Raw genomic sequence first — 15,011 nt, forward strand, 5'->3', positions numbered from 1 at the left:
TTTGAATCTGATTGTGGCTACAGGAGCTCTCCTCTCACCTGTGCTTCTGCTGTCGCCCTCAATAAATTCCGCTCTCCATTCTCAAAGAGAAAATAGTAAACACATTCTGTGAAAACAAGTTTGTACAAGGGCTGTACAGGGCTGTATCAGTTTAAATTCCTATTTACAACGCTAGGTGGCAACAAGATAAAAGAAATACCCTCTTGTGTGAAGACGTCACATTCGCTTTCTATACCCAGGCTGAACTGTTGCAATAAACAGGGCCATGCACCAGAAAGTTGGGCCTGGGTTATATGGAAAATGGGGAAAAAATGTAGAACAGAAATACTAATTGTCATTTTGTCAGGCCAAGTATTCTTAAGAAAGGAAAGCTATCAAACTTACAACGAGAGAAATGTCCACTTTGGACTTGGGTGCTAGAGAAATGTATCTAACAAAGTCTAATTTCCAATAAAATGCTTATGCAGCATAAAAACCTGAATCCTCTAGATAAAAGATTATATATTAGCTGGCTTTACCCTTTGTTTTCTCTTCTTAGTGCTCAGTACGCCATCTATCATTTGGATTTCATTTGGCAAGTTTTGTTAGGCGAACGTTATACTATAATAATTTTGGCATTTCCTCAACTGGCATATGAAAGACAGAGGTCTAAGCTGCACAACAATCACAGAGGAGCAGATAATAGACAGTGGTACATTTTGTCCTGACTGAGAACCACAGTGCATAAATTTTAATACCGTCTGCCAGAGGCCAGCAGAGAAAGCGCTAGATTGGGAAGTCGCCGCAGCACAGGCAGTTGGCGGTTAGGAGGAACAGTACTGATGATCAAGAATGCAATGATGGGCTGGAAAAAAGAAGAATCTGTGCGGGGAATGAGAAGGAATGGGAAAAGCATTTATTTTTCTAGATCAAAGATCTATATTTGTGCAGCACGAGCCTTTTGAATTCAGATGGTTAATCAGCTTAGCCAGTTACCTCTTAGCAAGAAGAAAACATCATCATTTTCTTCTGTTCAACAGAAGAATTAATTTCAGTGCCAGCTTTATGCGCCAAAACACAAGCAGCATTGTATGACCTCTTATCCTCGTGTTTTGCCAGCAGGAAGCGACACGGATGACCCAGCCATGAAATCTCCTCCTTCCACTATCCTGAAGAATTACGTAATTGTCGGTTCCTCCCAAATCTCAGGACAAGCTGCTCTCTTCCATCCCTCTGGCCAGAAAAGCTCTGATCCCCATGTCAGAGGACAGGTAACAACACCGACTGGCTCCCCTCACCTGGCTGCCGTCCACCTGCCTTTACCTCCCAGCAGAGTCATTGAAGAACTGCACAGAGCTCTGGCCACCAAACACCGGCAGGACAGGTACCTGCAGCCTCTTGGCTACACGGGTGCATGGGGAGAGTCATTCCACTAAATAATTTTTCTTGGTAAATGTCCTTCCCCTGTTATTAGTGTTTTATCTATCCTACGGCTTGAGTCTGTTTTCTTCCTGAAGTCATTACTTTGAACATCTATCCCTGGTTAAAGGGCTTGATTTGGCAATTACTTTAAAGTATGTTCTTCCTTTATGAAGAGGATACTGTGACATGGAAGGTGGTTTTCAACAGGTAGAATTATTTGGTAATCCTTGACCTACTGCAAAGAAACTCTCCCCATGAGATAAGTTAGATAGCTAAGGCAAAGAGTGCTATAAATATGAGTACTCTACAGATGAGAAATGCTATTTCACTATGTCTCCTGGCTTATACACGAACATACACGGTATGCATTTCCTAATACAAATGCTTGTATGGGACTATGTCAGGTGTTTTATCTGGTTTTCATTATAAACCCTCCTCTGTATTAGAGGAGGACAGAGATAACCTTTTCCAACAGAGCTTTGGAGCTAAGTTGGTAACATTTCTCAGCTCCATAGCAGCTGTAGTCATGGGGAATAGATTCATACAATATCATTTCTAGGCCCTGTTAAACCTTTGTCATGATTGTAAAATATCATAAAATATCAGAATGGTAATATTTTATGCCTTGTATGTTTTACATTGAGGACATTGTCTTTTTTTTTTTTTTATCAGTTCAGTATAGCACATGGTTATATATCAAAAACATATTAGTCTCTACCTTTCTGTAACATATTTTTATGATAAAGATAGGAAAGTAGATCCATAATAGACATTGTCAACACAGTCTTAAGGGTGCTATTCCTTGTTGTCCCATGCTGAACTCTTTGCTTTGGCCTTAACGAGCTACAGGCCATTCTGGTCAGTCTCTTATAATGATAAGTTCCTACTGCGACAATAAACCAGTCTTTTGTAAAAGCTGGGCTCTGCACCTTCCACCCACAGCTTCCACGGAAGAGAAAGCAAAGGCTCTCCAAAAAAAAGAGTGGATGTCCGTCCATCCAGAACGTCTAGCATGGAGCGCAACAAAGAAAAGGAGAACTCACTGGGTTATAGCAGTGACTCAGAAAATAAGCGTAACTCAGTTAAAGAGTCTGATGAGAACAAAGAAAACATGATCATGAACTCAGAGCTCAAGGAAGACTCTGTTTTTTATCAGGATGAAGAAGTCTTGAATGACTCCATTATTTCTGGTAAGGAAAGTCACTTATATTATAAAGATACACTACCGTAGCCTAACGAATACTCTAAACATGGGAGCACAGAACAGAAAATATTGAGCAGTGCACATTCCTCTGTTGTCACATCAGCTTTTCTAAGGAATCTTGGTGAAGATCTGAAGTTATGTTTACATCATAGTGACTGTGATCATGCCTGTTTTGGTATGTACTGCATAATAAGAGGATACAGTTATGCTGATAAGTCAATGTATCAGTAAGCTTTACCCTTTTGGTGACTTACGTACCTTTTGTACTCCTACATAAGAACAGCAGCACTTGCAGACATCTCCTGAAATCTGCCCTTCGAAATAGTGACTACACAACATGAAACAAAACCAAATCAGACCAAACAGGAAACTTCTTCCTCATAACTACATCTTTCAATTTAAGAAAACATAATGTGTATCTATGGCTTGCTTCATACAATGGTTTGTGTATCAGGCATAATTGGTAAAGTATTATGACTGGGTAGGGCATGCTTCCCAGAATTTATTAAATACATTTTTGAATGTGAGCACTACAAAATGTAAAAGCCAGATGGAAAAGTGTATAGGTCTGACTGGTGAATATAAATGGGGTGGGGCTGACACATTCTTGAATGTTTTATTGAACAAGATTAAGGACACAAATTTAAAATGCCAGGGGCCAGAACCACATACAGATTTGCTTCTCCAGCTCTTGTGATGATGTGCCAAGGATGTGCACACGTACATGTGTAGATATCCAGTCAGATGCCTAATTTGTAAGGCTGAAAACTGTTATGAAATTAGGTAGTGTGGTGCCTACATACAGATTAGTATTTACCTGCAGAAGTACACTAAGGGGAAAGAGAGCTCTTGAAGATGATTTATCATTTGATAGAGGCCTCAGATATGTATATAACCTCCTGTTCCCTGAAAAACACTTGCCAATTCCAAAAAAAAAAAAAAAAAGTGTAGAAATATATTTTTTTTCTCCTTTCTTTGCTTGTAGCTGCCTTCATCTTTGTAAATAATTTCTCTTGCTCCTTGGTGTTCAGATCTCCTCGTACATAAACTTCAAACTCTGCACCAAGAAGCCAGTTCCATACACACCTAAAATTTACCCAAGTCATCAAGTCATTGTAAGACTTGAGCTTTATACCTAAAATAATTTTATTTAAAATAGCTGGAGATCATTAAGTTTTTTTCTGTCCTCTCCTCTGTTCCCATTTTTTTTTTTTGGACGTATGTTGTTCTACCACATTCTAAATATGCATTTACAAAAGACCCAGTTTCTATAGTGGTGGAGTTCAGATATATTTCAGGGGCACAACATAAATCCAGGCCATGCAAGGTTTCAGCTGTTTGGTGTCTAGGGAGGCTGCCATGGATGGGTACAAGGAAGCTGAGCAAATGGTGGCTTAATCCACAGAATTCCTGGTGTGGGATGGTTATTCCACCCAGGAGAAAGAAGCTTTGGAGATATGATGCTGCCCATTTATGCAAAGCAAACTGGGACACGAGCAAGGCATTTCTGGTTTTTACACTAGTGGCACTGCTTATGCCAGCAACCATTCAAATCCATCTGTTTGCATTTCAGAAGGGAAGGAGAGAAGCAGTAGTAACAGGGATAGCACTAGAATAATTTCCAGAAAAACTCCAGGTTTTTCCTATTTTAATAAATAAATAAATAAATAAATAAATAAATAAATAAATCTGTGCTGGTTTGCAAGTCATGAGATGAAGCTATCAAAAAAAAAAAATAATTACAATTAGTGTACTGCCTTAGCATGTCTCCAGATTCACCACTGCTGCTGCCATGGTGTATCACTGCAACAGCCCCACAGGTACACGGAGCTTGGTACAGGTCACACACAATGCTGAAAAAGCAAAGAATTATATCTTTGCTTTCAATTTGCACTGTAGTGAATACATAGCTCTTTGAAACCTTTCAAAATTAGAAGGTGAGATGGTAGTCTTGTTTAAAAATAACCTTACTCTCATGTAGCCTAGAGCTGATAACTAGTGTGCACAAGGTCTTTCCATCAGCATGCAGTATTCGGATTTGCCTTTTGCTTGATAGAAAGAACAGTAAACATACAGGAAATTAAATGTCAGGATTCAATTGAATTAAAACAGGAAATTTTGTCAGGAATCTGCAGACCAAGCAGGAAAAGGTGTGAATTTTCAAAGCACTTATTGTTGACCTAGCTGAGCTGCCATAAATTGTGTAACAGGCCACAGCCAAGATCCTGCCTGAGATAGCTTGGTCATGGGACGCAGTGGCATTGAAGGTGTCTTACTGACAAAAACAGATGAGGGTATTTGCAGATTCACTTTCCACCGAGATAGTGATCAGGAAGGATTTTGTCTCAGGGTGCTGACGATGGATATGGAGATAAACTAGTTTGGGGCTTTATTTCCTATTTATTTATTTTTAATATTTTTTCCCCTTCTTGTTTTTGTTTATTTGTTGATTTTAATTCTGAAACATCAGATACTGGTTTCTGCAGGAGGTGGAATAACAGAACTGGCCACTAGTGGGTCAGTCAAGATGAAAATGGACCAACTACCCAGTGTTTCTTGGCACATCTTCCTAAAAGGGGTAACATCACCTCCCTCCTTTCATTTTGCCCAGCAGGTATTATTTTTCAGGAATTAAACCAATTGGTCAGGCATGGGGAACAGCTCCTTAGACTATCAGATCAGCTTAATCCAGATCTCTTGCATTTTTATTTGGTGAAATACCCTAAAGATTAATCAGTGCACAGTGCATATGGACCATGGGAGTGGCTATAGCATAAGCCTTTTAGAAATCCTAACATCTGGATGAAGTGAGCACGGCTTATCCTGTGTGAGTTGTATGCTCTCTGTTCCTCTAATACCACAGCAGGATTTGGGTTAAAGTTGAGGTTTTTCAGATATGATTTGTGTTTTTAATTTCACAAAGTAGTAGACTTTCTAAGTGTGCAGTGGAGCAGCCTGGGAGTAGACAGAGCCCTAAGGAGCAGCTTCGTTTTACTTTGTTTCAAGCAAAACATTGCATTATTCCACCTCACTTTGAAATACAAGCCTCTGGGGAACACACTGAGCTAGCTTAAGTCAATGGTTCCACATCAGCTTCAAAAACTGACTTCCTGCAAAAGCGTCCAGTGTTTTATCTGCAAAGCATAAGTTTCAGCTGACCTTCAATGGGATGAGGACAGCAGAAAATGAGCTCTGACCTCATCCGTGCAAATAATCGCTGTGTTTCTAGCCCTTGTTCTCCCATAACTCAAAGATCAGATCTAGTATGGCACGGCAGGTAGTTTTATAACAGCCTGATGGGAGCAGGCTCATACCTCAGCTGTCACTGACAAATGGGAGAATAACCATGTAGTGCACATTCCAAAAAAAAAAAATAACGTGCACATGTAGAGCTTCCTTGTTTCCTTCCAAGGAGCTCTGCACAGACTGAGCCCCACCTGAGTGGTGCCACTCTGCACGGGTCGTTTTCAGACTGCTGAAGTCCTGGACTGGACAACAGAAGGGCCAGTACAAGGCAGTAGCAGCAAACAGAAGCCTAGTGTAAATTTGCTTGCTACAACCTCCCTGTAGTATGATTGGTGGAAGACCACAGCCCTACTGGGATGACTCAGCAGCTCATTGGTTTTGGTAGCACATCCTTCTTTTTTCCCCCCATCATGAGCAACCCACCCCTTGGCAGATACAGACTTCACCTCACACTTCCAATCTGCACTTGAGAACGAAGACTGATTTCTTTGCAAGCAGTTAAAGCTTACAGCCATTTTATTGTCTTTCCAAACACATGGCAAAATAGATTTATAAACTCAGAAGTTCAATTTTCACTTGCTTAGCATGCTTAAGTCTCAAGAGTTACAGAAGAGAGAGAAAAACATCTGAGCTCAAACCCAATTCCCTGCAGCAAGAGTGAAAGGACGCTTCTAATGTCACCAGAGGGGCAGCAGCGAGGACTCAGCATCCAGCACACTAAAGAGCAGTAAACTCCTAATGAAAGCAGCTTCTGCATGTCCTCCTACAAAGAATTCTTTTGTAATGGCAATGCTTTAGATCAGCTTTTTTGATGGAAAACATGCATCAGCCCATTTTACAATAAGCACGACGGGTCATGCAATCACAATAAATATTTGTCTTGCATTGCCCAAATGTCCAATTAACTTGCCACATTCTGCAAATTGCCATAAAACACATCCTTCTCTTTCACTCCTTGGAATATTTTCCCCTGCTCTCTTCAGAAAGAAAGGCCCGATGTCAGGAGTACAGTATTGATTTAAATTTCTGTTACGGCACACTGTCACCTTGGACAGGAAGCAGGTATAAGCAATTGCTTACATTTAATGTTGTACACAGTGTCTGCTCACAACTCTGATCTTCTATGCCTGAAAAGCACAAAGATGTTAAAAATATATTTATAAGTACATATAAAAATGCACAGTGAGCAAGCAACAACTTTGATTGTTTCAGTTATCACTGCCTGTCACTGGTTATGCCTGCTGCTCACCCAAGGGGTCACACGTCCCAGAGCCATCCCATCCTTCTGCAAATGATTCAGGGAACTGGGGTTCCTCTGGGCTACAGGGGTGCTCAGAGGGCTGAGGTGAGGCAAGAAAGGCTGAGGCGAGATGCACAGCCTTTGATTTCTAAACTAGGGATGTGAATCATGTTTCAGCTGCAAATAATTTTCACCTGAGAGCACTGCTTGCTGATAAAGGCAATAAAGATAACATGATCCTTCTGCATTTGTAAGCAGTTTTGCATCTGAGCCCTGTTCACAAGCACAACTGTAGCACTGCTCAAACTAGTGTGTAAAACTGCTAACATAAGGACTAATATAATGCTAACAAAGGCTAACATAAAAGTTGCTGTCTCTCTATATTTTCCCACTCTTGATACGTTTTTCATCTCCAGGAACTGTCTTTCTAATATCTTCCTTTTCAATCCATGCCCCAGGTACTTTGCCAAGAAAATGCAAGAAAGAACTGCTGGCAGTAAAACTACGAAACAGACCGAGTAAGCAGGAGCTGGAAGACAGGAATATTTTCCCAAGGAGGACAGATGAGGAAAGACAGGAAATCCGGCAGCAAATTGAAATGAAGCTCTCAAAGTAAGTGTATCTAAGAATGGGGACGAACCTCCCTGTCCAATGAAATGGCCTCTGAGTATTGTCAGACGAGAAACTAGCACCCACCCATGAACCCGTTTTCTGCCATGAATCACAAACCAACATATCACATTTCAGCTGTTAATCAGTCACATAAAAAAAAATTAACTGCTTCTTCTGTACGGAATCCCTTGATTTCAATGTAAAACAAGACAGAAGTCACTGGAGGGGATAAAATTCTGCCAGATTTACCTGTGGCTCTGCTGATGTAATTAAGATTGCTGAGGTCCTCCAAGAAGGGTAGTACTTTAACTTCATAATATATTTATGTATTGGTTTTGCCTTGTCAGCACCAGCTGAATTTGAGGACAAAGGCAATTTCTGTAGCTGCATATTCTTACTTGAAGAAGGGAAAGCTGCTGGGTGGATTGGTGGCTGTATTTCTGCTTTAAGCAGGAACTTCAGCAGCATTGCCCATGCGTGGGTTAGGTGTTTGTGCAAGCCCAGCTGCAGGGACAGCGGGGATGGTCGGCATGGTCTGGTTTAGATCAGTAACCAGGGCAACAGGGTAGAGCTGTGGGAGAAATAGCATGACTGTGGCAGCCGGCCTAGAGCAAAGATTTAGGGTGACTGTGAGGCTCAGACTGCACCATTTGTTTTGTGTGCATGTGGTTTGTTTTTTTCCCCCTCTAAGAGCTACGTTTGGATATCTGAAAACATGAATATTTTAGATGAGACAAAGTGGAGTGCTAAATAATGTGTGCTGTGCCTGCCCACACTGGGATAGCGCGCACTGCTTGCCGCCAAAATGCTTGGAATCAAATTGAGAAACATGAACAGAAGTTCATTTTTGAGGCTTATTAAATATTTAATATCTCAAGCCTCTCCTGAAAGAAACATTTATTGATATTTAGGCTAGCTTATTCATGTGTATGCATTTGATTAAACTTTACCTCAGGGGACAGGGAATGAGAGACATGCATATGGATCAAAGCGTGAGTCCTTACAGACCAGAGCTTGCGGAAGGAAACACTGCCATCACCACACTTGCCCTCAGCTAGGAAATGAGCTGCTGAATGAATGTAGATGAGAGTTGTGGTAAAGTTCATGATGCCCTGCAATGTTGGAGATGGAGCAATCACTGCCCTCCAGTCTCAGGAGCTGCTGTTCATTCTTTGTAGCATGGTAGCACTTCACACCCAAAGAAGAATGGTGTGGTGTGAGGGACTGCACAAGACAGAGCAGATGACAGTTCCTGTCACAAAAAATATGTACGCCCCATACAAGCAGAAAATACCACATACCAATTTATGTTGAGTTCCAAGAGTTACAGCCAGAACCAGTTATGGATGTGCCACATTAATACCCATCATCTTAGGAAAGAAAATAGACCTTGATCACGGCCTTGCTCATCTAATGTTGTGTATTTATTTCACAAAAACATTTCAAGCTGCACTTTGACATTGTTAATTCCAGTATTTTGGCCACTTAATTGCTTATGAAATGTCTTCATTGGTCAGGCACCTAATTTTATGGCTCTAAAACACACAAAAAAAGGTTTCCATCCTACTGCATTCTTAAAAAACAGTTGGACCATCACAGAATATTCACTGAGCAAGAAGATTCTCTTCTAGCCAGCCAGCCACACTTTGTGTTGCTGAAATGCCTGGAAGGTCACCTCTCTGCAACACAGCCTGCCTTCCCCTAGTGTGAAAGGTCTAATGGAATTGCAGCTTGAGGCTTTATCATTTTCTTTTCATTTCCTATTTAACTTGCTTAATAATGAGCCTGGAGAATTATTATAAAGGAGTCATAACTCAAGTCAAGTGTCAGCACATTACAAGGATTTTAAAAGGAAGCTACTCTACTGGTGAAAAAAAGAACTGGTCATCACCAGAAGCCAGGAAATGTACTGTTTATGGATAAATGCAGGAAAGATCTGTCTCTTACAATCTTATGGAGCAAGCTGTGGTGCAGGCTATTAGTCTCAATGGTAATGTCAAGAGGATGGCTAAAAGCCACCTTTGTTCCAAAGGCTGGAAAACAGGCTTTCATTTCGCTCCTTCCTTCTGGAATGTGGCAGGTTCCGTGCATCTTGGGGAACAGACGGTGCAGAGATTGCTGGGATAGCCAGGAATGGCAAAACAGATTGGAAGCAATCTCCCACACAACTTCCAGCACATATGTGCGCTGGCAGAGCTCAGCTCAGCTCTTAACTCATCCACCAGAATAGAACGTGACCATGCAGACAAGCTCAGGTGATGGATACATGCAGGAAAATATTTACACCAGCAAAATCAAGTACATGTCCAAAAAATACTAATAAATCCCAATCCTAAAAATGGGTACTGGTAAGGGCCAAAGAGTCAAAGCACTAGATACATCCCTCTGGAGTTTCTAACTATTTCTCAAGCCCCCAAACCCAGACCACCCCAGAGCCCCCACTCAGAGCACAACCTGGCAGTAGCATTGAAACATAACCACACGGGGAAGAAGAGTGAAAATCCTGAGTGAGATTTTGAGGTCTTCACATTTATTCATTTAATGGTACTTGCGTGGCTTAATCTCTGTAGATGTGGCAACTTGGAAGTTTATAGCTAAGCAACACACCACTGAGCACTCAGGTGTGAAGTACTGCCAGGCAGTCGGGATCCAAGAGCTGTGTGTGCTCTCTGTACGGTTTTGCCATTACCTATGCAGATTAGAGCACGTTGCTGCTGTACTGGCAATGCTTTGATAATAGCAATGGGACTTGCCTGCTGAGATATGAATCTACATGTACCATCAGGCTGCAGACCTGTCGTTTCGCACAAGAGAATAATGTACGGGCAGATTAGAGAGTTGTTATTCAATGGCTGTCTGCATAAGAACAGCAAGTAAACAGGCAGTTGTTTTCAAGATCAATATTTTACCGCTTGTTTGTAGGGATGTGAAAGCCTATAGCGGTCTAGAAAATTGCCTTTCTCACATCTAACACAGCCTAGCTCTGTAGTCTGGGGGGAAAGCTGTGCTGACGTATATAATGTGCAAAATATACCAAATAACAGTGTCTAAGTAACATAAAAGATGGGGAGACAAAAGAACAGCATTTTCTCTAAACCGCTGTATTTTTTAAAGTGGTTCTACTTGAAAAACATTTCAATAGTAGTTGAGAATCTGGCAAGAAAGCCAACTCTGCTATCACGCTCATGAGTGTTTATGCAACCAAAGCTTAAATGAAATGCTTATTTTTCCTTACTGTCTAACCCATTCCTTCTAAAAAGCACAAGGAGTTCTGTTAAATCTTTTGGGCCAGATTCTACCTTTACAGAAGTGCAAGTCCACTTACTCCAGACTTACTACTGACTGACAGCACTCCGAGTACAGAATTGTGGATTCATTTATGTGCACTGCTGCTTTTCAAAAGCACATTTCCCATCTCCTGCGCTCCCAAGCCAAATTGGTCTACCACTTGTTGCCGTGGAAACATGCACTTCTCCCTCTGCCTCCATCCAAAATGGCAGTATTCCATTTTCCCCAGATTTCCCTTTCCAGTCATGTTTTCTCTTACTAATTCATGCATCCCCAGTGCCCCAGGCCCCAGCATGTGCCTGCAATATTCTACTGTGCATTAGACAACGGAGATTTGGATACTCCAGCTCCCAACAGGTCTTGTTTCCAATTATTATGTGTTCGGAGCGCAGATAATAAGCCCTCAGTGGAATTCAGTGAATTGAGAGCTCTTTGTGTCAAGAGGCAGGAAAGGCATCTGCAAGTACGATTATTTGCAATAACTGCCTTCTGCCGTACAGACTCATTTTGTTCTGGAAGGGGTTTAAGCTGAGACCTGGAGGTGTGGAATAGTTGCTAGACTGAGAAATGACGCAGGAAAAGGGGTTGTTTAATTAAGTTTGATATCTGACTGTTTAGAAAGTTCATGTTTGAACTGCCTGGGTGGCTGATACTTCTTGAGCACACTTTGTCTAACCACAGTTAAAGACACTCCGTTATTACTTAGTGTTTCAGTGAAAACATGAATTCCCGGAAAAGATTATACTTGTAATTTTCACTTCATGTTCTGTTTCACCTCCTTGGATATTTGCATAAGTAGACACGACGCATCAAGCAGCGCTTAAAAGATTATGGAGATGGGAATTCTGATACAGCAGTGTGGGCATAAAAGGAGTCTAGCAGGAAGAATGACAGATTCGTGGACTCTGAGAGGAACCAAAACTCAAGCACCTACAACTGAGTGTAATCATATTGAAAATCCTGGTATGGACAAGCAGATGATGCTGGGGCACGGTTTCATAACAATGTAAATTGGAAAAAGAGGTAGCTTTACTCAGTGTTTCACCATATCTGGGCATCTGTAGTTCTAGCGCTGCCCTAAGGTTCTTTGAAAGGCAAATTAACTTGCCCAGGAACTGCAGATGTAGCTAAATGCAGACCCTGGTCTGGAGGTCAGCCTCACGTAACAAAGCATGAAGTTCACAGTGCCTCTGAAGCCAGAGCAACACCAAGCAAACAGCATTTCAGCTTTGCAAACTAACAGCATAAAGCACGACAGTCCAGCACAGAGCAGCAATAAAGGGAAACGTTACCTACTGTGCCCTGTTCCCAGGAAGAGCAGGTGCAGCACCATTTCCTCACGGAAACGTCTCAGCACTGCTTTGCTCGCTGGAAAGACATCAGCCCTCCCGAGAGAAAGTGGGCTGAATTCACAGGGCTCTGGGGAATATTTCACCTGTATTTGATCAAAGGGGGACAGAGGTACAAACTACTAGTAGCCCTAATGCAGAAGACTGAAGGCACCGAACTTAGCCCAGTTTAGAGACTGGCCTAAAATTCAATCTGCAGGTGAATTTATTTTATTTTATTTTATTTTTTTGGTTGTGTATTGTGTTTTCTTTTCTTTTAAAATGAAGCCCTGACTGTGCTTAAACTCCCGCTGGCTAGAGTAGGAGTTGGGGAACTGCCCCAATTTCAGATCATAATTTCAGACTGGCTGGGAAGACACGGCACAGATTTATTTCAGAGACAGAAGGGCAGGCACAAAGAAGAGATCGTCTGTCACTGCTAATTGGCTGTGTACAGTTTAATATATGTCCTCCTCATTTGGCAGGAATCATCCAGGTTACCTTGTCACCAATGCTAAAAATAACCTCAGTGAGCGCAGCGTGGGCGTCTGCAGCAGCCTTGGCTCCTCGCACGTGACAGGAGCTATGTTTAGAGCTGCACTCTGGCTCCGGGGGCGTGCGTGCAAGCCGAGGGAGTCTCCTGCCCTCCCAGCCCCACGACACCCTGGCAGCAGGCAGGCTGGGGGGATGCTGCTGGAGATTTGCACAGAGATGCTGCTTGTGGCATGTTTCACAAGGCTGTGCTGTTTTATTAACAGCTTGCACAGTGCTCAAAGGCTTTTAGAGCTGGTGCTATGGGAGGATTTGTGATTTTTTTTTTTTTTTCCATGTTTTGCCTCTTCTCCATTATGGACTCAGTTTTTCAGGCTACAGAAAATATATATGTACTGGGGGGAAGAGGAGTAGAAAGACAGGAAAGTCTGAAGGACTGGCAGAAATGCAAGCAATGACTGAGGTATTTCAGGACTGTTTCCAGGACGTAGACATTCGGGTCCCACAGGCATTAATGTTCCCCGTGTTCTTTCTCAGAGTCAAGCACTGACACAGCTGGAAATCCCGTTCTGTACCCAGTGACTGGCCTTGCAGTCAAGAGGTGTTTGCTCCCAGAGTTCCTCTGAGGCGGTCTTCAAGGATAAAAATCAGGAGGAAAGACAAAGCTCAAGGTCTGTTGATGCCTCCAAGCGATGAGTCAGTTTAGCCTCCTGTTTACGGTGTTTTTCAGGTTCACGCGAGCTGCTGTGCAGCTCAAATATGTGTGTTTGAAGAGGTTCAAGAATAACTGTACATGACATACCTTAACCACCCTGTCCCTTCTCTTAGGGCTGAAGAGCTCTTGAGAAAGGTAGCCCTTGTTCCCTTTCGTTTATTATACTTGCAAGAATAGAATGAACTTCACCAATGTGAATCCCTGATCAGCAAGTAACAAACCCAGCCCCGTGAGTGTGTGACCATAACAGATCCTCCAGACAGAAACCCTTTAACCAGCGGTGTTTGCTTGCTTTAGTAATGAAGCACAATACACGCACAATTAATTACAGAACACCCTATCAGCCCTAGGCAAGAGCTACAACCTGCAGCTGATCCAAAAGAGCAGTTTACTGTATCAGAGCAGCCCACTGAATGCTTGGGAAAAAAAAATAAATAAAAATTTAAACACAGTAGTTCTTTCATAAAGGGTTACAACAGTGAGGATTTAGTCCCATGTGTTAGTTTTTGATCTGCACGTTGTGCACGACTCAAAGCTGTTCTTAGTGCACGTTCACATCTCTAAGGAATCAGCATGTACCTCCTGTTGAAGACAGGGTGTTTTTGGGTGTTTACTTGGTGCAGATGTGCTGAAGAAGCATGGCAGCGGGCAGTTAATTCTGCCTGGGGATGAGAAAGTTTCACATGACTGGGTCACTGCCGATAAAAGATTTCCTTCTGGGAAGACCATCTCCTTATACTGCTCTGTTCTAGTTCCCTGACTCCAGTGCTGGGAATTCACAGTCAAACATGTTTTCCACAGCACTGTGAAGGCAAGGGCAGCAGGTCAGTGCACAGCAGGGAAGGGAAGAGCAGAGCAGCAGGTGTAAACACAGAAGGCAGTATTGAGGGCCTTTTCTGGGACACAGAGTCAATTCCTTGAATTGGTCTTTTAGCGTAAGTGGCACATGTAGAACTGGAAATAATAATAAAAGAAAAAAAAAACAGTTCAATGTATTACAAGGGAACTTAGTTATATAAGTAAACTTGCAGGAGAACTGCTAAAGCAAGTGTAATTAAATAAGGAAAAATATTTTTAGAGAAGAAAATAGTGTGTGTTTTGCCCTGCCAAACTGCCTACAAATAGCATCATGTGTTTGGGCTCAGATCCCCTCTGAAAAACTAGGCATCAGCATATGCCTGAAGATCTGGGCCCCAGCCCTGTTGTAAAGTGACAGGCAGTCATGGAACAAAATGGAAATCTGCATAAAGCCAGGAGTGTTCTGTAGCGCTTCAATTTACACTAGATTATCATTCAGGTCCTTAAGCTGGTTTGGATCTGCAACACAAGTAATTACAGAAAGAAATTGCTTTAATTTAATTTGCAGGACTTAATCAATAGACACCAAAAGGCGGCTGCTCTGCTTGTCCCAGCCATTTGTGCTGTCCTATGACAAAAACCTGCCCAGAACAAGGTGCTGCAGCAGTTGTGTGTCAGGTGGCAATG

General features: G+C 42.1%; 1 protein-coding gene and 1 long non-coding RNA gene across 3 annotated transcripts in view; one reads left to right on the top strand and one right to left on the bottom strand.

Annotated features, from left to right (window-relative positions):
- Positions 1-7,221, bottom strand: part of LOC139999251 (uncharacterized) — a 225,352-nt gene extending 218,131 nt beyond the window's left edge. The window contains exons 1-2 of the long non-coding RNA XR_011804594.1: positions 7,101-7,221; positions 6,932-6,978 (exon numbers count right to left, since the gene is read on the bottom strand). This is a non-coding gene — a long non-coding RNA (uncharacterized lncRNA). The remainder of the gene's footprint in view (positions 1-6,931; positions 6,979-7,100) is intronic.
- The window catches only part of PHACTR3 (phosphatase and actin regulator 3), a 104,580-nt gene that overhangs the window by 69,351 nt on the left and 20,218 nt on the right, over positions 1-15,011 (top strand). For both annotated transcript variants that reach the window (XM_027442922.3, XM_038166232.2), the window contains 3 exons: positions 1,102-1,363; positions 2,344-2,591; positions 7,550-7,703. In XM_027442922.3, the coding sequence (XP_027298723.1) occupies positions 1,102-1,363; positions 2,344-2,591; positions 7,550-7,703 (664 nt within the window). The remainder of the gene's footprint in view (positions 1-1,101; positions 1,364-2,343; positions 2,592-7,549; positions 7,704-15,011) is intronic.

This window comes from Anas platyrhynchos, chromosome 21 (assembly GCF_047663525.1).
Source record: "Anas platyrhynchos isolate ZD024472 breed Pekin duck chromosome 21, IASCAAS_PekinDuck_T2T, whole genome shotgun sequence".
Taxonomy (NCBI): Eukaryota; Metazoa; Chordata; class Aves; order Anseriformes; family Anatidae; genus Anas; species Anas platyrhynchos.